The sequence below is a fragment of the Elephas maximus genome, chromosome 17, assembly GCF_024166365.1.
Source record: "Elephas maximus indicus isolate mEleMax1 chromosome 17, mEleMax1 primary haplotype, whole genome shotgun sequence".
NCBI classification, from domain to species: domain Eukaryota; kingdom Metazoa; phylum Chordata; class Mammalia; order Proboscidea; family Elephantidae; genus Elephas; species Elephas maximus.
Window position 1 is genome coordinate 87,926,512 of NC_064835.1, and position 26,323 is coordinate 87,952,834.

General features: G+C 41.5%; 1 protein-coding gene across 3 annotated transcripts in view; it reads left to right on the top strand.

Moving 5' to 3' along the window:
- TMEM131 (transmembrane protein 131) overlaps positions 1 to 26,323 on the top strand; it is a 229,133-nt gene that overhangs the window by 150,742 nt on the left and 52,068 nt on the right. For 2 of the 3 annotated variants that reach the window (XM_049857244.1, XM_049857245.1), the window contains exons 9-19: positions 1,553 to 1,703; positions 1,808 to 1,864; positions 3,007 to 3,068; positions 15,144 to 15,252; positions 19,336 to 19,444; positions 20,210 to 20,363; positions 20,467 to 20,637; positions 22,569 to 22,679; positions 22,771 to 22,905; positions 24,353 to 24,457; positions 25,780 to 25,866. In XM_049857244.1, coding sequence (XP_049713201.1) covers positions 1,553 to 1,703; positions 1,808 to 1,864; positions 3,007 to 3,068; positions 15,144 to 15,252; positions 19,336 to 19,444; positions 20,210 to 20,363; positions 20,467 to 20,637; positions 22,569 to 22,679; positions 22,771 to 22,905; positions 24,353 to 24,457; positions 25,780 to 25,866 — 1,251 coding nt within the window. The remainder of the gene's footprint in view (positions 1 to 1,552; positions 1,704 to 1,807; positions 1,865 to 3,006; positions 3,069 to 15,143; positions 15,253 to 19,335; positions 19,445 to 20,209; positions 20,364 to 20,466; positions 20,638 to 22,568; positions 22,680 to 22,770; positions 22,906 to 24,352; positions 24,458 to 25,779; positions 25,867 to 26,323) is intronic. The other variant, XM_049857246.1, reaches the window with a different exon arrangement.

Sequence of the window (26,323 nt, forward strand, 5' to 3'; positions counted from 1 at the left end):
TACTGTGAAATACAATTGGCATCTCATAAACAGAGAATTCAAAATTCTAGACAATTAAGAACTGTAATGAACTATACAGAGAGTGGCATAATATTTTAATACTCCCAGTGGCTAAAAAAAAAAAAAGGTATAGTAATTTTTATTCCTATAAACCTAGCATGGAAAAAAAAAAATCAGTTGGCCTTTGATCTTACCCTTAGCCCATTTCAGTGTACATGAGAAAACTCCAGAGACTGTTAGCTCCCTAGAGTCAGGAAAATGGATGGTCCAGCTCTGGAGATCCCAAAACCAAAACACCAAGGAACCCACTGCTGTGGAGTCAATACTGACACATAGCGACCCCGTAGGGTTTCCAAGGCTGTAAATCTTTATGGAAGCAGACTGCCATGTGTTTCTCCCGAGGAGCTGCTGGTGGCTTCAAATCACTAACCTTTCAGTTAGCAGTCAATCCCTTTAACCACTGCACCACCGGGGAGAATTCCAACTGCCCATTTCCTCCTCTGAGACTAAGAAGTTAGAACAGAGATGAGTGAAGACAGTAAGTTACAGAACACAGGAATTTCCTAAACTATGCCAGAAAGATGTGTACAGAGAGATTCTGGTGGTCCCAAAGAATCCAGGTGATTCTGAAACCTAGAATTACACCTCTTTGTTTAGCTAGCAGTGAGTTTCTGTTTATGGGATGGAAAATACAGCAGCAGGTGGTAGTGATGGTCGCATATGAGTGACTCGGCTGGTTTTGTTGAATTACACACGGGAAGGTGTTGAACTGACAAATGTTGTGTTACCTGTATGTTTACAACTTTTAAAAGATTCAGAGAGTTTTCCTTCTAGAGTGTGTGTAGGTGTGCCCTCATTACAGGCCTGAGAATGTAGACTAAATGACATGCTAGGAGCCTCGCTGGATGCAATTGGCTGTAGATTTGCTTAGAAGGCATTGTCTTCTTTTCTTAGGTTAGATCGTAACAAAAGCAGAATGTAAACCCATTTAGTTATCACTTAGAGAGGCTCCTGTGGACCGCTGCAAAACATTTCCCTCCAGTGGCGACATTCCTGTTGGTTAGAGACTCTGGGGACTGAATCGTATACCCAGGCACCACCAGCACGTCAAATAGCCGATTCTGTAGATTGGCCCTAACTTTTAATGGTGATTTTGCAACTGACATTTCGTTTTCAGATAATTTGATTCCTTTACTTTGCTTACTTTATATACCATATTTCATCACTTCCAAGATGTACAGTTTTTCACATTTTAACGTTCTCTAGAATTGGAGTTCATGTTACAATCAGTGGGATGTATCTGTTTAACTGGCTTTAAAAAAAAAAAAAAAAACCCCATTGCTGTCAAGTGGATTCCGACTCATAGCGAACCTATAGGACAGAGTAGAGCTGCCCCATAGGGTTTCCAAGGAGCGACTGATGGATTCGAACTGCTGACCATTTGGTTAGCAGCCAAGCCCTTAACCACTGCATAAAATAATAATGCGTGTTTAATCCATGTCATATTATTGAGCATATTATGCAGCATTACAACAGATGTGTTTATTGTCAGGAAATACCACCTTATGAAACCAAAGGAGTGATGAGAGCCAGTTTTTCATCTAGAGAAGCAGATAATCACACAGCCTTCATACGAATAAAGACCAACGCCTCAGACAGCACGGAGTTTATCATTCTCCCTGTGGAGGTTGAAGTTACCACAGGTTCGTGGAAAGCTGAAGTACCTGCAGGAGTATCTTTCTTTCTTTTTTAGTACATCTTCATCTGGCAAAGAGAGATGTAATTGTTTACTTTTCTTTTTTCCAAGCTCCTGGAATTTATTCTTCAACTGAAATGTTAGATTTTGGTACACTACGAACACAAGGTAAAAAAAAGAAAATACAGTTTTTTAGGAGTTAAAAAAAAAAAAAATCCTGTACTCAGTGCTGAGTTGGGTCTATTTTAGTTACTTTGTAATTCAGCTTTAAAAGTTATTTCTCTGTGGGTTTCATGATCTAGAAATTGACTTTTGGAAACTCAGAGCCTTTACAGGTTTACAACTGTTTCTCTGAGAGGTACCATTGCTTGTTGTTGTTAATTGTCATCAAGTCACTTCTGATTCACAAGGACCCGGTGTGTGCAGAGTAGGACCGCTCCATAGGGTTTTCAAGGCTGTGACCTTTTGGAAACAGATCGCCAGCCTCTCTTCCAAGGTGCCTCTGGGCGGGTTTGAATGGCCAACCTTTCGGCGAGTAGTCAAGTGCGCAAGTTTGCACCACCCGGGACTCCCTGTTTACCATGTGGGAAAACAAGGTCATGGGATAATTCCAGTGACATTTTCCAAATGGAAGATTAAGGCAGAAGTAGTTCCCAAGTTTCTTAATCCGGTTCCTCAGCTATTCAGTAATGCTGATTCTTTTTTTAAATAGTAAACTAAAAGAAACCAAAAGATTTACTTAGACCTTTTTATTTAGAAATAGATTATTGCATTATAGTAACATACTACTAAAAATTTGTCCCAGATAGTGAAAGACAAAATTCAGCAAATTTTAAAATTAAAAATAACCAAGTAGAGTTTTTTCTTGAGGAGTACCTGAAATTTATTAAAGAGTACCTGAAATTTGGGGTCTGCGTGGGCCATATGTAATTAAAATTTGGTTGTTGAAGATTGAAGGCTACATTTTTAAAAATTAGGTTTGGTTTTAATACAATAATTTCATATCGTACATTGTTAATTTGTTTCACTGTGCATCACTGGAAAACTCTACGATTAGGAATGACACCTGATCTCCCTAAAAGATTTTGGAACTTTTGGGGGGTTTTTTGTTTGTTTGTTTTTGGTTAGCAGTGGGCAATTCTTGTAATGTACAGTGTCCTTGTGAGTTCATTACCCCTAACTTTTTTTTCTAAGTGATTGTCATTTCGTTGCACATTCTAGATTTAATTTGATGTCTAATAAGGTAAAGATTCTAACTTTCTATAAACAACATCTTTTTAAGAAATATTTCTTTTCCTCAATTTTGACAGATCTGCCAAAAGTTTTAAATCTTCATTTATTAAATTCAGGAACAAAAGATGTCCCAATAACAGTAAGTTTTTGCTTATTTTTTTCTTTTATGTCTTTGATTTATGACAAAGTTAAAAATAATAAAACCCTTGCTCTAAAGGAATTCCCTTTTGTGATGGCCTGGTGACACTCTCATCTCATATAGGGTCACTGTGAGTCGGAATCGACTTGACGGCAACAGGTGTGGTTTTTTGGGTTTTTGGTGACACTTTGGTCGATACGTGACTTGAGAACCCTGCTCTGCCTCTCGCTACCCCAGATTGTAAGGTTAAGGAGGAAAGTGGACAATCTTTTCGAAATTAAGCTTGAACCAAAGGTCACGAGGCTCCTATTCAGGTACAGTTGTGTAAGAGGTTGGTGGATTCTGATAAATCCCGGGACCTATGTGCCTGTGGAAGGAGGAGCAGATTATGAGGATTCCGTCGGGTGCGGTGGTCAGCCTAAAGGCGTGGGTAGGTCAGGTGCGGTGGTCAGCCTGAAGGCGTGGGTAGGTCAGGTGCGGTGGTCAGCCTGAAGGCGTGGGTAGGTCAGGTGCGGTGGTCAGCCTGAAGGCGTGGGTAGGTCAGGTGCGGTGGTCAGCCTGAAGGCGTGGGTAGGTCAGGTGCGGTGGTCAGCCTGAAGACGTGGGTAGGTCAGGTGCGGTGGTCAGCCTGAAGGCGTGGGTAGGTCAGGTGCGGTGGTCAGCCTGAAGGCGTGGGTAGGTCAGGTGCAGTGGGTGCGGTGGTCAGCCTAAAGGCGTGGGTAGGTCAGGTGCAGTGGTCAGCCTAAAGGCATGGGTAAGTCAGGTGCGGTGGTCAGCCTAAAGGCGTGGGTAAGTCAGGTGAAGGGAGAAGGCGCAGACGAGTCGAGAAGAGAAATAATGAAGCAAAGGAATACAGAAGATAATGGCGGAGTGCTGCGAACATTTGCCATAGGCACCTTTTCTAACTGGCAGCTGTTTTATTTACCCTGGAGCCCTGCTGGAGCCATGGTGGAGTCCTGGTGGCACAGTGGTTAAGAGCTAGGCTGCTAACCAAAAGGTTGTCAGTTCGAATCTACCAACCACTCCTTGGAAACCCTACGGGGCAGTTCAACTCTGTCCTATAGGGTCGCTATGATTCAGAATCAACTTGATGGCCACAGGTTTGGTTTTTTTGTTTGGGAGCCCTGGTGACACAGTAGTTAAGCAGTCGGCTGCCAACCAGAAGGTCAATGATTTGAACCCAGTAGCTGCTCTGCGGGAGGAAGATGTAGCAGTCTGCTTCTGGAAAGATTTTCAGTCTTGGAAACCCTATGGGGCAGTTCTACTCTGTCCTGTGGGGTCACCATGAGACGGAATAGACTTAATAGCAGTAGGTGGGTTTTTAATTACCCCAGATTAACCTGCTATAAACTAGAGTCCTCCCTGCCCCTCATGCATACACACAGAGCAAGTGGTTTTAATGCTTTGTAAGTGGACTTGGGATGACATTAGTTTTAGGCAAAAAAAAAAAAAAGACAGGAATGTCCAAATTTGCCTTGCCCAGCAACCTCACCTCCTCATGAGGTCCTCAAAATACATACATCGTACAGGGGCTAATAGAAAATGAAAGCAGTATATTTTTATTGTAATCCAGCAACTGGTTGGTTGGTTGGTTGGTGCTTATGCCAGAAACCTAAATGCAAGGAACTTTGATAAAATGAGTTTAAGACTTAAGGGGCCTCTGTCCATCTAGGACGAAGCCTAATTTTACCATCAGCTTATGGAGTAGATACCAGAGAAAGAAGTACCGACAAACTACAAGTGAGGAAGCAGGAGATGGTCATCCCAAATAGCCACGTTTTAATGCACAGTGACCTTGCTCACTAGTAGGATCGTGGTCCAGGCAACGTCCTGATACCTGACCTGACGCTGCTTCTTCCTGGGTAGAAGGACTGGGGAATAGGTACTGCCAGAGCGCTTCCCCCACTCTGCAGTGGGGCTGAAACCACCTGGAGTTCCTATGCTCCAGTATTCGGTGGGCTGAGGAAGGACCCACTGATGCAGGTTCCTGGGTGTGCTGTGATTCATACCCTTGCACCCCAAGGAGGCCTCCAAGGGTAACAGGAAATGGCTCCTTTAATGCAGCCACCCTAATACCATTTAAACAAAAACACCGAAGCAGAGAACCAGCGGCATTATGTCTCTTGTTTTTATTATTTCTCTTCTTGAATAACAACCTTAATGCATGCTAATGCAGACTTTCTTTCAAAAATTTTGTCTTGACTCGGTGACTTTTGCTTGATTCCTGTAAATTTTTAGTTCAGTATTTTGAACGATTATCATTAAAATCTCTGTGGAATGAAAATGGCAGATGTCTTCCAGCACTGGCCTTTCAAAAACATTACAGCAAATATTTCTGTTGTAGTTTCTTGGTAATGCCTGTTTATAGTAATAATTAATTTTCCTTAAAAAATTCATAATGCGGATTGCCTCCACGATATTGAGAGGTTAGTGATTGGTTTTGGCTCTTTAATCTGTGTTGAAATTGTCATGAGTCTGTAGGAAAATGAGCAAAATAAGAATAGCATAAATGTTTATGAAAATATGAATGTGTATATGTTAGTATAGAGGCCCTGGTGGCACAGTGGTTAAAGCTCTCAGCTGCTAACCAAAAAGGTCGGCAGTTCAAACGCACCAGCAGCTCTGTGGTGGAAAGATATGGCAGTCTGCTTCCATAAAGATTATTGCCTTGGAAGCCCTATGGGGCAGTTCTACCCTGTTCTGTAGGGTCACTACTAGTTGGAATCGACTTGATGGCAGTGGGTTAGGCTGTATGTTAGTAAAAAGTTATAACCACCCTTTCTGGGGAAGGACTATTCTGAGATAATGTACTTTTTCTTTTTTTGATGTTAAAACACACTTTTTTTCAAAATAGTAGTAGATGATAGGAGGCCACCCACTGCCAACATCCTCACTTTTGTAAAAAAAACAAACTTGCTGTTAGACTTCCTCCAGAAACATAAACACACACCCCCCTATATTTTTCAGATGGAGAAGTTCTATATTAATATTTTCAAATCTTGCTTATCTAAAATTGTGATTTTTTTTTTTTTTGTACATAATTTTTTGGTTTGGTATATCAGGGCTTTCTCTACCATAGAGTGTAATTACTTCTGCTGGATTTTTATGGGTTGTTTTGACTGTAACCTACTTACCTTCTTTAAACTTCTTGACGCTGAATTTCTTCTCTAACCCAGTTGGTTAAACGGAGCATAGTGGCGATGGATTTACACCTTCCTCCCCGGCCCTTCCCTTCTCTTATGCTCAGGTCACTGACCCTGCAGAGGAAGCATCTTAAAGCACACCTTCCAGTCCTTGTGCTCCCCAGATGCCCATTAGCAGTAGACCCAGCTCACCTGTCCACAGGGCAGACACTGACTCTTGGTGGGTCAGTCTGCCATTGCCTCACTGTTGGAGATGCCACGTAGTTGTTCTCCATGCTGTGTGTGCTGTTGCCACTGTGAGTCTGTGGGATGCCACTGTGAGTCTGTGGGATGCCACTGTGAGTCTGTGGGATGCCACTGTGAGTCTGTGGGATGCCACTGCACAGGCGGGATCAGAAGGGAACTTCTGTGTGCCTTGGGCAGGCTTCAGACCTGCAGTCTCTTCTAATTGGAGGTTTAGGCCTTTGATGGGTAACGCCTTTACTTCCCAGGCAAACTGGCCTCGCTTTATACAATAAATGGGCTCAGACAAATGTCTTTTTGGCTAAACATTATATAAAAAATATAGAAAAATATAATTTGCAATTCTAAGAATGTGAGTGAAGAAAAATATAGTAGTCAATTCACTCAGATAGAAAATTAAACAGGCCTGTGTTCCTCCTTTTCTCTTGTGTTAAGTAATTAGAATACATTGTGAATAAGCATTTCTTGCTCTTACTATAGGCCAGACACATGCTAAGTGTTTTACGTGGATCACTTTATTTAATAGAACAACTCTATAAGATGTACACATCTCGGTTTTCCAAATAGGGAAACTGAATCAGACCTTTATTTAAAAAAATAATAATAACTTACCTAAATATAAAAACTCAAAAGTTACATGAGAGTATATTAAGTATAGAATAACTCAATCAAGTCTTTATGAACATATTTTAATTTCATGGTCAGTGTTTCTCTTCAAAACTTATTTATATATACACAGAGATATAGGCAGATAGATTGACTGACCCAGAGGCTGCGACAGTGAGCTTAAGCATAACAACGATTGTTAGGATGGCACAGGTCCTAGCCCTCAACGAGATGGACTGACACAGTGGCTGGAACAATGGGCTCAAGCATAACAGCGACTGTGAGGATGGCGCAGGACCAGGCAGTGCTTCGTTCTGTTGTGCATAGGGTCGCTATGAGTTGGAACCAACCTGACAGCGCCTAACACCACCACAAAAATGCTGACATAGTGTGTAGCCTTTGGATGATACCTACATCTGTATCTACCTATGAGCATTTTTTGTTAACATCCAAAGGCTTCACTGTGTCAGTGTTTTGGTGGTGGTGGTATCAGATGCTGACCCATAACGACCCCACTTACAACAGAACGAAACTCTGTGGGTCCCATACCATCCTCACAGTCGTTGCTGTGTTTGAGCCCATTGTTGAAGCCTCTGTGTCAGTCCATCTCATTGAAGGTCTTACTCTTTTTCGCTGACCCTCTACTTTACCAAACATGATGTCCTTCTCTAGGGACTGGTCCCTCCTGATAACATGTCCAAAGTAAATGAGACGAAGTCTTGGCATCCTTGCTTCTAAGGAGCATTCTGGCTATACTTCTTGTGAGGCAAATGTGTTCATTCTTCTGGCAGTCTGTGGTATATTCAATATTCTTTGCCAACACCATAATTCAAAGGTGTCAATTCTTCGGTCTTCCTTATTCATCATCTGGCTTTCACATGCATGTGAGGCGACTTCAAAAACCATGGCTTGGGTCAGGTGCACCTTAATTCTCAAGGTGACAAAGCTTTTGAGTGTTTTGGTAGTTGTGTCTTACTTTCTCATTCATTCATCCATTCACGCATTGATTCGATAAATACTTAATGAACATCAACGCTGTGCCATCGGCTAAGTGGGGAGAGTACTGCAGAGAAGCAGACCAGTGAGGGCCCTGCCCGACGGAGCTCACTGTCTAGTGGGAGGCAGACATCCAGCAGGTATATAGCACAGTTGTAGGTAGAGGCAGGTTCTCTGAAGGACTAACCATAATGGCATACAATGCAGGTGGAGGGAGGTGGCTTAGATGTAGAGCTGACATCTGAGGTGAGAACTGAGGTAGTAGGCAGCCACAAGAAGAGCTAGGAAGGAGTGTTCCTGGGACAGGGAACAGCAGGTGCCAAGGCCTGAAGCAGGAGCAGCTTTGAATAGTCTAAGGAACAGAAGGGAGGCTCTGGGGGACCGGAAGGGGGTGAGTGTGAAGGGGGTGAGGCTAGTGAGTCAAGCAGGACCTCCTGGGGCTCTCGGAGGTATTTGGGTTTTTTTTTCTAAATGCATTGAGGAGCTATTTTAAGCAAGGGAGTGATGTTGTCTGATTATGTGGTATTAGGGATCACAGTGGCTACCCCAGGAAACCCTCTTGGCGTAGTGGTTAAGTGCTACGGCTGCTAACAGCAGTTTGAATCCTTGGAAACTCTATGGGGCAGTTCTACTCTGTCCTATAGGGTCACTATGAGTCGGAATTGACCCAACGGCAACAGGTTTGGTTTGGTTTTTTGGTGGCTACTCCACAGTGGCCAGGGCGGAAAACAAGGTGGTGAGTTTGAAATCTTTGCAGTGGTCCACTTGAGGGGTGATGATAGCTTAGACAACTCCCCTTTTCAGCCAAGGGGTGAGCCCATCTACCAAGGAAACTAGTTTGAAGAGAGCTGCTCCCTAAGGCTTTTGCTGTTTGTTCCAGCATTTTATACATAATGTGCAGACTTAGAGACCAGTGCATTTTCAAAAGAGTCCCTCCAATTCGCAAATAGATGTAATTACTAGGATGGGGCAGGCAGTGCTAGGTATTTAAGGACTCCTGACAGGCAGTCCCAGATACCAGTTCCTCACCTGTTAGTGGGCAGGATGCTCAGATGGGAACCTCATAGCACTGATTGTTCATAGTGCAAGTTTGAGAGTTTTTCTTTGCAACGTTTACAAAATATAGTTGTTGTTAGTTGCTGTTGAGTTGATTTCGACTCCTGGTGACCCGATGTCTTATAGAGTAGAACTGCTCCATAGGGTTTTCTTGGCTATAATCTTAACAGAAGCAGATCGCCAAGCCTTTTCTTCCACATCACTGTTAGGTGGGTTCAAACTGCCAATCTTTAGGTTAACAGTTGAGTGCGAACCATTTGCATCATCTAGGGACCTTTTACAAAACATTGCCGTCAGGTCAGTTCCCACTCATAATAGCCCTATAGGACAGAGTAGAACTGCCCCATAGGGTTTCCAGGGAGTGGCTGGTGGATTCGAACTGCCAGCCTTTTGGTTAGTAGCCAAGCTCTTAACCACTGTGCCACCAGGACCCCTTACAAAACATTAATGCCATGTGTCATGAATTGTGTCCCCCCAAAATGTGTGTCAACTTGGCTAGGCCATGATTCCCAGTACTGTGTGGTTGTCCATGATTTTGTCATCTGATGTGACTTTCCTGTGTTGTAAATCCTTTATGATGTAATGAGGTGGGATTATCGGCAGTTGTGTTGATGATACCCAGTCTACAAGATTGGGTTGTGTCTTAAGCCCATCTCTTTGAAGAGACAAAAGAGAGAAGCGAGTAGAGAGACGGGGACGTCATAGAACCAAGAAAGTAGAGCCAGGAGCGTGCATCCTTTGGACCCAGGTTTCCTGTGCAGAGAAGTTCCTAGACCAGGGAAAGATTGATGACAAGGACCTTTTTCCAGAACCAACAGAGAGAGAAAGACTTCGCCTGGAGCTGATGCATTATATTTGGACTTCTAGCCTTCTAGACTGTGAGAGAATAAACTTGTTTGTTAAAACCACCTACTTGTGGTATTTCTGTTATAGCAGCACTAGATCACTAAGACACTATGTAAATGAAGAAATAAGTTTGCCTGGGTTGTCTTTAAGACGAACGTTAGCATGAAGCTTCCTTTCTAATTAATGAATAAGAATCAAAAACTTGTCACGGTATCAACTTGATGTGTACATTAGGGAACTTGTCTATAAATTTTTTAATTATAATTTTTACATACTGAAAGATTATTCTCCTTGTTTGCTCAAAGCTTTCGTAGATAGTTTCAGAATGTCCTGGAGCCCCGAGTCGTACTAGAGAGTTACTGAGGCCTTAGTTGGGCCTGAATGTTGTGAGAAAAGGCTGGAGCTATATTTAGAATGTATGTAAGCTCCCCTTCCCGGGAAACTTGCCATGTTTTTCCCTCTTGTTGGTTATCTTTGAGTAAGCAACAGTTAGTGACTAGTATAGAAACCGGTTAGTAGAATAAATATGCTTTCATATAAGTTAATGGTTGTGCATTATTTTTCATTTTAAAGCCCCAAGGTGAGCCAGTTGTTTAAGTGTTTTGGGTTTTTTTTTTTTTTAACATCGTGTTTGTTTCCTTGGAAAATGGGTTTTAACTGACTGAGGTATGATTTTTGTTTGTTTTTCTGATGTTGACTAATTCAGGCCATTTGTGTAAAGCATGAGTTATGTGAATATTTGTTTACTATAAAATCTTACTGTAATATACTGATTTTTAAATTTTTCTCTGGTAAGGAATTAATTAAAGTCGTATATTTCATGTAAGAAAAACTCTGTGTGTGTGTATGTGTGTGTGTGTGGCTTGACTTTTTTAATGCATTGCATTTTTGGTGAAAGTTTACACAGCAAATTAGGCTTCTACTTAACATTTTCTGTGCGTATTCTTCGGTGACGTTGGTTACATTTTTCACAGCGTGTCAGCATTCTCATTATTTCCGTTCTGATTGTTCTGTTTCCGTCGATCTCATTCTTATCTTTGCTTTAGGGTAAATGTTGACCATTTGATCTCATACAGATGATTATTTAAAGGAGCTCAGTACTCATGGGTGATGTGTTTATTTTATGAGCTAATCTGTTATTTGACTGAAAGGTGACCTCCAGGAGTATTTAAAGGGCATCACAGCACAGCAGTTTTGGGGGTTCCTGAAGTCTCTACTGGTCCAGTAAGTCTGGCCTTTTTTAGGAATTTGGGTTTTGTACTACATTTTTCTCCCATTCTATCCCGGACCATCTCTTGTGTGCCTGGTAAGAACAGTGGGTAGTGGTAGCTGGGCACCATCTAGTTCTTCTGGTCTCAGGATAGATAAGGCCATGGTTCATGTGGGCTGTTAGTCTTATAGACTAGTTTCTTCTTTGAGTGTTTGTTTTCCTTCTTTCTCTTTTGATCAAGTCTAGTAGAGACCAATAGTTGTATCTTAGATGATCACTCACAAGCTTTTAAGACCCCAGACACTACTCACCAACTGGGACGTAGAACAATATCTTTATGAACTGTAGTATGCCAGTTGTCTCACTTATCCCACGATACTATGGTCCTAAAGCTTCAAACCTAGCAAACCAGTCCCACAAGATGTTTGGTTATGTCTAGGAAGTATCCATAACTGTGCCCCTGTGTGCTTTATTTTATATATATATATATATATATGTACAACACAAACATGTATATACATATGCTTACAGATACACCCATATACGCATACCCATGGATTCACACGTGCCCTCCTGTACACATGTATGCATACATGTCTACCTGTGTAACCACACACATATTTTTTGGTTGTTATTATTGTCATTGCACAATTGTATATGTTATAGCATTTACCAAAATCATCTCTCATTCTTGTGTACTTCTTAGTGTCATCATTTACCGTGGTCAGATCGTACACACTTCACCCACATTGGGTATTGCCTTTCACATCACCAAAAATAACAATCGCTATCTAGAAAGTGATTATCTCTCCCTCCCCCTCCCACCTCTGGTAACCACCAAAGAACCTTGCTTTCTCTTATCTTTTTTAATAAAATAATAATGAGATGATACAACATTTGTCCTTTTGTGATTGACTCATTTCACTCAGCATTATGCCGTCCAGATTCATCCACGTTAGGTTTCGAGAACTCATTGTTATTCTTTATGGCTGCATAGTATTCCATTGTATGTGTGTACCACAGGTTGTTTATCCATGCATCGTTGATGGGCACTGAGACTGTTTCCATCTGTTTGCTGTTGTGCACAATGCAATGAACGTAGGTGTGTGTCTGTCTGTTTGTGCCATTGCTGTTAGAACTCTGGGATCTGTACCAGGAATGGGATTGTTGGATCATGAGATATTTCTATTCCTAGCTTCTTGAGGACACACCATACCGTTTTCTATAGTCGTTGTACCATTTTACAGCCCCACCACAAAACTTGTTTTTCATCAACTGTTCTAAGCTAGTGCCACTTCTAGTGATGATATTTTACAGATTCCATCACTTAGCTATTTCGGGCATGGTGGTGTGCAGGCTGATGGCACTTAAAGAGTGTTCGGGTGATTACTGGTAAACTATCACTTAAAATCTATAAGCCTGTTTGAAAACAGTCAGGAGTCCATCGTTGCTGCATCATATTCACAGAGCAAGTGAAAGAATTAAGAACCACATCTGTTAAAGTTCTTTGCTAACTTTAGCTTTTTAAGATCATCTCTAACAAATCTTAATCTCAAGATAAAAGTGGCTAATTTGGAAAAAATAGCAAAATTAATAGAATTGCTAAATTTGGTAGATAGGTGGATCTTAGAAAATATCTAGCCTAATGCCCTAGGATTTCATAGGTGGAAAAAATGAGGCCCAGAGTAGGTGGGCAGTTGACCTGTTCTCACACTTTTCGTTAAATAACCATAAACCCGTTGCCATCGAGTTGATTCTGACTCATAGCGACCCTATAGGACAGAGCAGAACTGCCCCATAGGGTTTCCAGGGAGCCTCTGGTAGATTCGAACTGCTGACCTTTTGGTTAGCAGCCGAGCTCTTAACCACTGCGCCACTAAGGCTCCTCTAGTTAATATTATTTTGTTGCATAAACTGATTCCTACCAGATCTGTAACACTTTCCTTTTCTTTGGAAAAGGGTATTATTAGTATGGAAATAAAATGAAACCTGAAGAAACATTCCGCAGTTTGAACCTTATAGTTCAAACTGCTGTGTTTTATTGTTTAAAGAAAAATAGACACACACACACACACACACACACACACACACCCTTCAAGGAATGAAGAAACTTGTATTTTCAGTGGTTACTAATAACAGAAAGCTTGTGGATAAGTAAATATGTTGATACAAGTAAATCATTCAACTCCCAGCCTAGTTAGAGATTCACAGCAGTTGAGAAGTTGTCCCCAAAGAAGAAAAAAGAGGGAATAAAAGAGTTAAAATCCTGAGAGAACCCAAGGCCAAGAGCTAAAGCTGCTTATGATTTTCAACCCAGAAAACTGCAGAGCCTTTCTTGGGGCCATCATCATTCCAGGCCCTCTAGGGAGACTACCCAGACGTGGGAAGGGACACCCCTGCCGCCTGGAGCTAAAAATCATTACCTGTAATCATTATGCCTGTGTTCAGCTTGGTTCCCTGTGATCGCAAGCACAAAGCAAAAGGGACGCTTCTCTTTTTCACACTCTTCTCAGGTGCTTCTTCTGCCTTCAAGGGTCTGGCCTTTGATGTTCTGTGTAGGCAGCTTTCACCTTTATAAGATGAGCTGAAAGGGTAGCCGGGAGCCCAAGAGAGAGCTGTGACTTCATCTCTGACTGGCATCCTCAGAGCGGAGCAGAGACCCCCTCTGCACCTTGTTGGTAGACGCACCTGATGAGTTTCATAGAATAGAAAGATGTTCTTTTCTACAGAAAATGACAGGCTTTGACAGCAAGTTCATATACAAAAAAAAAAAACCTGGTGCTGTCGCGTTGATTCCTATTCATAGCAACCCTATAGGACAGAGTAGAACCGCCCCATAGGGTTTCCAAGGAGCAGCTGATGGATTTGAACTGCCAGCCTTTTGGTTAGCAGCCTAGCTCTTAAGCACTGTGTCACCAGGCCCCCGAGTTCATAGAGCCCCTAGAAATTCAACAAAAACCCCAGAAGGGTTTTGAGACCAAGGTGAGATTCAGAGTGGATTGCAAAACAATATTTTTTATCAAGATCTGTGTCCAGTACCAAAATTTCATCAGCACACATTTGTGCAGTAAGAAGCCAAGTGAAGACACTGGGCGGAGTCAGGAAACCTGGCTTCCAGTCCTGCCTCGTGCTGGCTGGCTGCCAAAGCATCACTCAGTGTCGTCAGGTTCTCCTCCTCATCTGTAAAACAGGGCGGGGTGTCGGGATTGTTAAAGTCCTTCCTGGTTTAAATGTGATTTGTGTCTGTGAGGATCACCAGTAAAAGCTGACTGTATCTTAAAATGTTTTTATGTTTTAAGTTTGTTCTGAAAGTGTGCGCTTTTACTGTTTTTAGTTATTGTAAGTATAGTTGTTTGAATAGAAGAATCTGCTTTTTTAAGTTTAAAGCATCCTGACCTCTTCCAAATCCACCATCCCTACAGTCTTCCCCGCTGCTCAGTCCCATAACTAGTATTGCAGCCCTGCCTTTCTAGCAGTGTGGCTGACTTGCACAGCCAGGCCTTAGAGAAGCAGAAGAAAATATCGCTAGCCGTGGAATCTGCAGAGCTACCTTGATGGAGGGACGCCAGCTCCCAAATGCATGTTCGCTCTTCATCTTTGTGTAGTCAAGACGTTGTATATAGTATTGTCATTTCTTTAGGAGGGATCCTATCATAAATCTTGATGTTGCCTCCTCTTATGTATGAATTAGGCACTCATTTGGAAAATAAATAGCTTTTTAAATATCTTGTGTACCCACATCCAGCGTACAAGTTTTTCTTTAGATTCCTACATTCACTGATTTGTTTTATTTTTATACTCCGGTCTTCATTTTATTTCATAAAGATATTTTAATAAAATTAATTTTAAGTTTTACCAGTTTGACCTACTCCCTTTAAAAGGGACCACATGAGTTAAACTTCTCAAATTTTGATTCTACTTTATTTTCCAGTTTGCTTTCCAGTGTAACGCAACTGAGCCGTTTTTCTCTTGCAGAGTGTTCGACCTACACCACAAAATGACGCTGTGACGGTACACTTTAAACCAGTTACATTAAAAGCTTCAGAAAGTAAATACACTAAGGTAGCAAGTATTAGTTTTGACGGTGAGTATTCACCTTTTTCTCTCTAACAGAGTGGTGGTATTCTTATAAACTAAAAAAAAATCTATCTTGACATCTTAATATAGAAATTCAGACTACTCGTGGTCAGATTTTATACTGCTGCCTCAGTTTATCTTTCCTGTTAACCATCACACACTATTTATTCTTGAAAGAAAATACTGCGTAAAGCTAAATTACTACTAGCAATAGATGAACATTCAGCAGATACACCAGGACTGGCCTTCCGTTCCTGTAACCTGGGCTCACTGGGAGTCAGAAGTGACGATGAATTTGGTGTTCTGATTAAACTCTGCTAATCAGCCCCTATATATACAAGTTATGCTTTGCTTTACATATAAAGTCATCACTTTTTTTAATTCTGTGATAATGTATTTGAATTTCAGAAGTATGTTTGAATTTAGAAGCAGAAATAATCTCTCTTAACATTTTCAAATATTGACTTTTAAAAGCAAGGCAGAGGTTCCAGTTTTAGCTGAAATAATACCCTGTGTGACAGAGCTGTCAAATTGGCCAACTGTTCTTTCTGACCAATGAGTTACGCGTTTTGTCTTTGGGAGTGCTAGCTCGCCCGAGGCTCTGAAAATAGTTTCGTAGCATGTTTTTATTTATTTTTGCCCATTTTGATAGAACATCTGTTGAATTTGTTGTCACAAAAATTTTCAAATAGTGACGTAATGACTGCTTGACCATGTGTTTAATGCAAACTGAAACCCTGGGTGGGGGCTTTTCCCCCAAGGGCCCACGCGAGTGAGGAGCCCTAAGGCGTGAATTTTGGCTTTATGACAGTGCCTCCTCTGCTCACACTTCACATTTTACAGCCGAGCTCACCACCAGGTGACGTATTTGATAGAGCACGCTAGGTGAAGGTCCCTGGGCGGCACCTACGGGTTGCACTGACCTACTGACCAAAAAGTTGGCGGTTCAGACCCATCCCATGGCACCATGGGAGGAAGACCTCCTGATCTGCTTCCATAAAGACTACAGACAAGAAAACCCTATGGAGCAGGTCGTCTCTTTAACCCATGGGATCACCATGAGTCAAAATCAGCTTGATGACAACGGGTTTGGTTTTGGTTTGGTAATAATTTATTGATAAAGTGAACAGTGTGTGTGAGCATCTTTGCTTAGTCCTTGCACATGGAGAGTTCTGGGGAGGGTCTGGAGCAAGTACACTGGCTGGGTGCAGGCTTAAGTATTCATTCCCATAGGGTCAGTGAAAACTCTAAGGAAATAAAATTTAAATATGAGGCATGCTTTCATAATACAACTGTCAAGAAATAGCCAGTATTCATCTGGGGTCTTAAACAGTAGCAAGTGGCCATCTAAGATGCATCAATTGGTCTCAACCCACTTGGAGCAAAGGAGAATGAAGAACACCAAGGACACAAGGTAATTATGAGCCGAAGAGACAGAAAGAGCCACATAAACCAGAGACTACATCAGCCTGAGACCAGAAGAACTAGATGGTGCCTGGCTACAACCGATGACTGCCCTGACAGGGAACACAACAGAGAACCCCTCAGGGAGCAGGAGAGCAGTGGGATGCAGACCCCAAATTCTCATAAAAAGACCAGACTTAATGGTCTGACTGAGACTAGAAGGACCCCGGAGGTCATGGTCCCCAGACCTTCTGTTAGCCCAAGACAGGAACCATTCCCAAAGCCAACTCTTCAGACAGGGATTGGACTGGTCAATGGGGTAGAAAATGATGCTGGTAAAGAATGAGCTTCTTGGATCAAGTGGGCACATGAGACTGTGTTGGCATCTCCTATCTGGAGGGGAGATGAGAGGGCAGAGGGTGTCAGAAGCTGGCGGAATGGACACGAAAAGAGAGAGTGGAGGGAGGAGGTGCGCTGTCTCATTAGGGGGGGAGCAATTAGGAGTGCATAGCAAGGTGTATATAAATTTTTGTATGAGAGACTGACTTGATTTATAAACTTTCACTTAAAGCACAATAAAAGTTAAAAAAAAAAAATAGCCAGTATTATAGAAGCTACTGATAACAGTTATTTCAGGTCTGAGATAAATGGTCTTCCTCGGTGCTAAGATACCACATTCCCAACCATCACTATCAGCACCAGCAGGTATAAATTCTCTTTACAGAGAAGGAGAACAGCCAGTGGGACGTCAGGGGGGCATTTAGGACCCACCCTTCTGTTGAAGGAAACACTGGTGGTGCAGCAGTTAGAGCTATGGCTGCTAACCCAGAGGTCGGCAGTTCAAATCCACCAGGCGCTCTTTGGAAACTATGGGGCAGTTCTACTCTGTCCTGATGGGTTACTATGAGTCAGAACCGACTAGATGACAGCGGGTTTCTTCGGTAAAATCCGCAGAGTAGGGGGATAGGGAGTGGGGAGTTGTGCTGTAGCTGTCCCGAGTCCATCCCCTGTATCGGTGGCATAGTGAATTTTCCTGTTCTGAACATAAATGCAGTGTCGTTGCTGTTGGCTCTTCTGAGACCATAGACTTTAAAGTAAGTGTTCCTTAAATGAATCATGTAGAATTAAATTACAAAGACAAAGGAAAATGCCCCTTAAAGCAAATCCCACATTCTTGTAAGTGGCTCTTACTGCCATGGGAATACCCCTCCACCTTCCAGTGTCCTAGATGCCAACACAGAATGCCTGAGATTGCTGTGAAAATCAGTCAGGAAATGTGTCACATTTAACTTCTCGTGTTTTCAGAACGCACTCATGCATGTTCTACAGTGCTGACTTGCCAAGCAGGCATCTTTCTCATCAAAAGTCACTGTTGTTTATGATGTTTTAAGCAATTTTTGACTGCTTCATTTGCTAAAATACAACTTTATAAGATACCATGAAATGCCTAAATACTGTGGCCACTCTGATCAGCCTTGGTTGAGAAGAGTGGTGAAAGGCTAACTAGCAAGTAGAAAGAGATAAGAGGTTTAGTAGGAGTTTTAAAAATCTAAAGCCACCATCTATACATAGCCATACACTAAACGTCATGACATTTCTTCGCTGCTCTGTTTTTCTGCTGAAGTTAGATAACATGTTTGCAGCACTCACATACATGTGGCTCTGAGTAGAAGTGTTACATAAGTGCTTTCGAGGGGGCAAGCACTTTATTCACTTTGAAAGGAAACATCTAATGGGTATCCAGGACCCCCTGAGTGAGTTTCTATAAACCCCCTCCCAAAAAAAAAACCAAACCCATTGTCATCAAGTCAATTCTGACTCACAGCGACCCTCGAGGACGGAGTAGTGCTGCACCATAGGGTTCCCAGGGAGCAGCTGGTGGATTCGAACTGCCGACCTTTTGGTTAGCAGCCAAGTTCTTAACCACTGTACCACTAGGGTTTCTTTGTAACCCCAGGTGGAGTTATTCAGAACTGCTACAAAATCTACAGATTTTTTTCATCTGTGAGGATGGTATGTGAGGAGGGGACTTGCTTCTTCTGAGACCGCGAGTCAGGGTTGGCCAGAATAGCTCAGAGCTCACAGCTCTGGATTTTCTTGCAGCGCGCTACTGATAATTGTCAGCAGAACTCCGGAGCGCTGTTTCTCTCTCAGTATGACTATGAACCACTGGTTCTTAACGGGGAACAGTTTCGTCTCCCGGGGAAATATTTTTGGTTGTCCCAGCTCAAGGGATGCTCTGGCCTCCAGCGGATAGAGGCCAGGGGTGCTGCTAACCGTCCTACAGCACACGGGCCAACCCCACAAAGAATTGTCCAGACACAGATGTCACTAGTGAGGAGGTGGAGAAATGGGTTTGGTTCAGGTAAAGCCAAAGCATGCAGCTTTAGAGAAGTAGTTCAAATATGGTTTGTTTTTTTCCTCAGCCACATTTATTTGCTAGTTTATTTGTTCATCCCATTACAGAAAAATTATTTTCTTTTTTAATTTTTTTTGGTATGACAAATGTGATTTAAAATGTTACAAAAATGTTTGATTTTATTTAAAATGTTGCGAAAGTGTTCTGTTTGTCAGTTTAAAGGTCAAATTTTTTAAGGTTTTGTCAGTTCATACAAAGTAACTCACTCTCCTGCATGAACCCTTTGGTTGCAAAAGGCTACAGGGCATTTGTTACGTTTCTTTTCAGCGTCAAAGGCCAAAAAAGCGTCTCAGTGTTCTGGGAAAATAACTGTTAAAGCAAAGGAAAAGAGTTACTCCAAACTGGAAATACCCTATCAGGCGGAAGTTCTGGATGGGTGAGTTTCTCTTTCAAATCAGCTTTCCAAATTTTTGTTCGTCAGTAAATTCTGCTGTCCTAGTCATCAGAAATACCAAAACTAGTAGTCAAGGTCCCATAAATTCTACGAAATTATTGTTGAAAAGAGCAAGCTTAAAAAAGTAAATGTTACGTGATCTGGGCTTAAAGTCTTGATTCAATAATCCAATATGAAAAGGAATTGCATTTTTTTAACAGTATAAGTCACTTGAACCACCTCTCTGCTCTTATTCCTGTTGTGACACGTAAGTGGTTGTGGCTTGTTATTTTGTCACTTGAAACAAAATTTATATTCTTTTATAGTCTCATAAACATGGTTCTAGAATTACAACTTTTTTAAAACAAATGATAACATGTAGTTCATTTTCTAATTGTAGTTTAACCAATAAGAGTTCAGTATTCATCTTGGTAATAGTGCATTTTAACAAAGGTGGTTGCAATTGAATGATAAACATGGTTTTTAAAAGAGTAACTTAGAGCTTTTGCAGTTACTACGTTTTGTCTTGTTTGTTTACATATAAGCTCAGTAGAAAACTGTCCTTTATATTACATTTCAGTGTTTGCAAAAAACGCTAATTTTTATTTTCAATTATGTGATCAGTCACTAAAACATTATTGTCCTAGTTGTCTAATACAGTCCTCAGTGCTAAATACAAATTATTATATACAACAAAAGGCCTTGGATTTTAAAGGCACTCGGAAATAAAAGTGGTTTGTTTTGGTTTTGTCGCCCCCCCCCACACAGTTATTTGGGATTTGATCATACTGCAACATTGTTTCACATTGGAGACAGTCCTGCTGACCCAGTGGAAAGGCCGGTTCATCTGACCAACACTTTCAATTTTGCGATCCTCATTCATGATGTTTTGCTACCAGAAGAAGCCAAAACGATGTTTAAAGTATGTCTGGGAACACTCCTGCTTTTAATTTTATTGGTCTGCAGACTAGATGGTACTGACACATTGTTTTTTGTGTTTTTTTTTCTCTCCCATCATTTCTTAGGTTCACAACTTCAGCAAACCAGTCTTAATTCTTCCAAATGAATCAGGGTACATTTTTACCCTGTTTTTTATGCCGTCCACATCATCCGTGCACATAGACAATAATATTTTACTCATTACCAATGCATCTAAATTTCATTTACCTGTGCGGGTGTACACAGGCTTTTTAGACGTAAGTATGTTCTCCACCTTTGGAATTTAAACTCTGTGTCCATTTTTTATAGGAGCCCTAGTGGAACAGTGGTTAAGCTTTCAGTTGCTAACCAAAAGGTTGGCAGTTCAAACCCACCAGCCACTCTGAGGGAGAAAGATGTGGCAGTGTGCGCCCATAAAGATTACAGCCTTGGAAACCCTATGGGGCAGTTCTCTTCTGTCCACAGGGTCGCTATGAGTGGGTTTGGTTTGGGTTTTCTATCTTTTGTGTTTTCAGATATGATTAGACAATCTTATATTTCGCCATTTTCTGTACAGATTGGCCTCATCCCTTCCTAGTCACTTCATCCAAGATAACCCATTTTTACCCTTCCCAGTGGCCACCTCTCATCATAACACAGCTGAACCCTCTAACTGGTCTCTGCTGAGATCTTCTCCACATTCTACTTTTAAACTGCTCTGAGGATGAAAAAGCTAAAAAGGAACTAAATGGAAGAAAAATAACAGGCAGGAAACAAAAAAAACAGTAATACAAAGAGAATGAAGAGGGAGCTGTGTAGAGAAGAGCTGACTAAACCCAGGGACTGCCAGCCTGCCCAGAAGAACCAGATTGTGGAGAAGAGAGGAAGGGTGGTGGAGACACATGGTGGAAGGAGTAACCAGAAGGCGACATGGGAAGAAAGCATACAGGGCTTTCTGGCTCAGAAAACAAGCCCAAAAAATGCGAACAAAGCGGTTCTTAGAGTATTCAAAGACAGAAACTTAGATCAGATGTAAAACTGATAGAAAGAGATGGAGAACAAAGGGCGAAGTAGAAGATCCAGAAATGTGGTCCTCCAAAAGTCAGAATCGAGCTGGAGGACCTCCAGTGTCATCCCACACCTCCTTTATTGATCCCGCTGACGTGATTACTAATTTTTAGCTGTTTTCACGAACTCATGATATTTTTTTACTACTTGAGCTTTATTTTTTATATTAATACTTCAGCTTCTTCTCCTGTGTGGCTTTAGAGGGCAAATTTCAGCAGAGACCACGAGTGCTTTCATTTCTGATTGTTACCAAGGGCCCCTTCCTTAGTTGAACCCAACTGGATTTGTGCCACACAATAAGACTATTGAGGCAGCCTGGAGTCATATAAGCAAATTTATTTTGCCAGCAGCTAGTAAAAGGAGACAATAAGGGCTAGAACCTTCAAAAAGACTGTTTCACTGATTCACCTACGAGCCATGTATTCAAGGGTTTCAACAAGGAGTGGAGTTGGGGTTTTGATGTTTATTCATGAGGTTCTGGGGGAAGGGGGAGATTCCTGAGTTGGGTTATGCAACTGTTGGTGCGCACGCAGTTCAAGATGGAAGTCCTTCGGTTCCTCTCGACATAACTCATTACGGGATGTGACGCAGGCACACTGGGTCCCTTTGTCACATTGCCCCTTTCGGCTGGCACAGGTAGGACAAACAGTGGTCACTTTCAGTCCTTTTGCACACACTCTGCTCCTTTGGAGTCCTGCAAGAACTATATTGACAGTTTATTTGCAACATCTTGGACCATTCAGTTCGTCCCGCCCCTTAGCCGAAGCAGTTTGCCCCATAGGGCCTGTGTGTTCTGTTCTACTCTCCAGGAGGTGGGTTATGGTTGTACCAGGTTGTTTATTCCGCACTCTGCCCTGCTCCCCTTTTTCCTGGCCTCTGTGCAAAGGCAGGGTGGGCAACCAGCCCTGCTCCAGCCTAGGCCTGTCTCATGATTAATGAAAATGCTTTTTTTGTACAAAGTCCTTACTTACGTTTTACATATGTGTATATATATCCATTTATATATACGTGCATGAAAGATAGAAGCCTTAGTATATTTTAATATGGTTGCTTTCTTCTGGTAACATTCTGTTATGTTTTTTATTTTTACATTTTTTTTTTCGTGATTTTAATTTTAATCCTGTTCTTTTATATCTTTCAGTACTTTGTGTTGCCCCCCAAAGTAGAAGAACGCTTCATAGATTTTGGCATACTGAGTGCTACAGAAGCAAGTAATGTTCTATTTGCAATTATAAACAGCAATCCAATTGAGGTAAAAACAAAATTCATCTTCATTTTAAATCACATTTAAGAATTTTATGCGAGTGTTGTGATAATCACTTTTATATCTTTTCTTTTTTAAGTTGGCTGTAAAAAGTTGGCATATCATAGGAGAAGGCTTATCCATAGAACTTGTAGCTACAGAAAGAGGCAACAGAACTACGATTATTTCAAGACTTCCAGAGTTAGAAAAGTCCTCTTTATCAGACCAGTCATCAGTAAGTCAACTTGATCGTTTCTTTAAATTAATCTCTATTTCTAAACCCCAAATAAAAATTGAGTACCTTGACTAATAGTTTTGTGTGATTCATAATAGCACCCATTATTTGCTCTTGAAAGGATCTTATGGGTAAATCAACCTCCTCCTTTTATAACAAGGGCACTAAAATCCAAAGGGGTTAATTTCTACTTTGTTGTAAAAATATCCATAACAAGCAAAAATTGTCTTTTTATTACACAAGTGTCAATGCAGGAGAAGTCTTACAGGTATCACGCTAACCCCAAGTTCATTGAGTTTATGGGGTAGATGACATTGCCCTGAACATTGATAGAAAGTGTGTCCAATTATACAGTAATATTTTTGGCAGACTTTCTGTACTGATTAGAAAAGCATCTCCCTGAGGCCAGTGTTATTTATTTGACCCCTCCGTGACTCTGCCCGTGTCCTTGTACTCTGTCACAAGTATGTGCTGTTGGTCGTTAAGCAAGCCCCGAGCAAAACAAGTATGCCTGTGCAAGCCCTCGCCACTGCTGAGATGGAAGCCTGGAGTTCACACCTACAGAGAGAGGATTCATAGAGTCACCTCGTGTGAGAAGGAGCCTCACGTTTCTCATGGGAGGATGGGAATAGAACTCCTTTAAAAGAGGAAGACCCTCAACGAGATAGATTGACACAGTGGCTGCAACAGTGGGCTCAAGCATAACAGCGTTCATGAGGTGGTGCAGGACCAGGCGGCATTTCATTCTGTTGTACGTAGGGTCACAGTGAGTCAAAACTGACTCGACAGCACCAAACAACAACAGCAACACTAACAATTAGGGTTCGACTTCACAAAATGAAGTTCATGTTTATTAGAGATGATTGAAGAGAACAAGTGCAAAAAAATCACTAAATAGCTTGAGAAAACAGATAAGTCCCCACTCTTCTTTCAGATGTTTGCTGCTTAACTCTTCCTTCTTTCCATGAACTTCGGTGTTTTAACAGGACCTAGCCTCAGTTGCTGTGAAGACATGGCTCTTAACATTACAGAGTAACTTTCAAAACTTGAAGCAGAGCCAACTTTTTATGTACCCGTGCCCTCATGTCATTGAAGGGCTGTGTCCCTCTGCTCCACCCTCACCCCCTTTGGCCCTGTAGATACATGCGTGATGAGTGAGGAACTCTGCTGGCCGAGAATCATACCCCCTCCCCAGCTTAGCAGCTGGGAGCCTGACTGTGCCTCTTGGAGCCTGCTTTCTCGATGGCCCATGTAGTAAGTGTGGTAGACAGGCATCCCGGCATGGGCGTTATCTTGAGGCGTTTGTTCCCTGATACAGTAATTGAGTGTCATACTGTACTGGGTTGGGGTACGAAAGTCAGTTTATCACTATAGCCTTGACTTCCATTTTAATTAGGAACTTCAACAAGCAAGGGTAATGAAATGACGTTATTTCTGTCACATGTAGGTAATACTAGCTTCAGGCTATTTTGCGGTGTTCAGAGTCAAACTTACTGCAAAGAAACTAGAAGGGATTCATGATGGAGCCATACAGATCACAACAGATTATGAGGTAAGGACTTCGTGGGGTTTTTCAGAGTGATTCAGTCCTTTTTCATTTTTATAGAAGCAGACAAGTCTACTCACAAAGCTACACTTTCATGTAGTTGGTCTTCTGTAGTTCCTTAGATTTTGGGAAATTAGAGTATAGACTTACAGAAGATGGATGTTCATCAGCGCCCAGTTTTCTGATAAAACCCAAACCTCCTGAACTAAGGAAGTGGCTTCGGGAGAATGCCTGTAGCACACTTAGAATTTTCCTTGTTAGAACCCTGCGTACAGGTGGTGACAGTGTCGCACAGAGCCTGGCGGGAACTGCCCTAAGCTAGTTCTTTCTGATTCTTTCCGCAACTGTAAATATCCACCTGTGTAACATTTCCACAAAGGAGGATAAAGTTGAGGAATCTTGTCTTAATTTGAGTTCTCATGTTTGTATTTCTATGATTCAATCAAATTCAAGGGACAAAAAAAAAGATCAAGCTTTTTAAAGACTCTTTGTAGAGTTTGACGTGTTGTATTCAGTAAGATTTTGAATGGCTAAATTTCTTCCAAGCCAAAATATTTTTTATTTAATATTTAAAACTCTTTGGGAAGTTGAATACTGCTAAATTTAACAAGTTGCTGCCCTGTTTTCAGCATACACAACTCTCGCATGAAAGAAAACTAACACAGAGTAAACAGAATTTCCCGTTTAATAACAATCTATTGGGCGTCTGTCAAATTAATGCCCTCCAAAAATGAGGAATTCATATTTATCACTCATGGTCAAAATGAGTACATTTCAGAGTTAGGGTGAGTCTTTGTTAGCATGGATAAAAATAAAAATTAAGAGAAAGTATCCTAGAGAAATATCTTTGTGAGTTACTAATTGGGCTTGAGTTGAGATTCTAAATATAGAATACTCAACTCTTTTTTTTTAATTAGGTTGATGTTACTTGTTTTCTAGATAGAAAAGAATAGAGATCTGCGTAACTCCAGAAAATTCTGGATTTTTCACGTTTTATGAGTACAAGTTGACTTTCCTTTTTAAGTTAATTATCTACACGGTACTTGTGCAAAATCTGTCTTCATTCCCTCCCCATTCCCTCCTGTTTACTGTGTTTTCAATGAATCACTGAGAAATTGACTGTATTTCAATGCATTTTATGAAATACATTGGACAGCTAGATTAAACAGTATCTGCGGGTGATTTCAGTATTGGTTATGAGGTGGTCATTGCCAATAAAAATCCCAAGGTGAGTATTTTTTTATTTCAGGAAAATAATGCAATAATCGTTGGGCTCAAAGTCAGAGTTAACCACTTGTTTCTTCACGGTCCGCTTCTTCACCCCACAGATCCTAACAATTCCTGTGAAGGCTGTGATCGCGGTGGGCTCACTTACCTGCCTCCCCAAGCACATGGCTCTTCCACCTACCTTTCCAGTAAGACAATTTACAGACTTTTTCTGACTAGTTTCTTTTTTGACTTTACCTTTGTCCTCCTAGAATTCACCAGTAAAGTTGGTTTTTTCTTTATTAATCATTTATTATAAGGCAAGACACTGTATGAGGTTCCTAAGAAGGTAGAAAGAGGAATAAAAAATAGTCCTATCTCTCAAAAATTTTTCTACCTGTACTGGCCGATGGACCCGTGTAAAGCAGGGTATAGAAATTGCCCGAAGAGGAGTAAAGATAAAAGCGCTGAGTGTCTGGTTGACAAAGGTGCCGTGTGAGCAGCTTAGACTTCTCTTCTGGCAGGGATAGGTAAGGTGTGGGAAGCACTTGCATTCAGGGCCCAGGGAACAACCTGAATAAAGACACAGAAGCAATAAAGCCAGATGTAGGTTCAGGCACTAGTGAGTTGTCCAGTTGGCAAGAATGGAGGGAAGTTTTAAGAGAG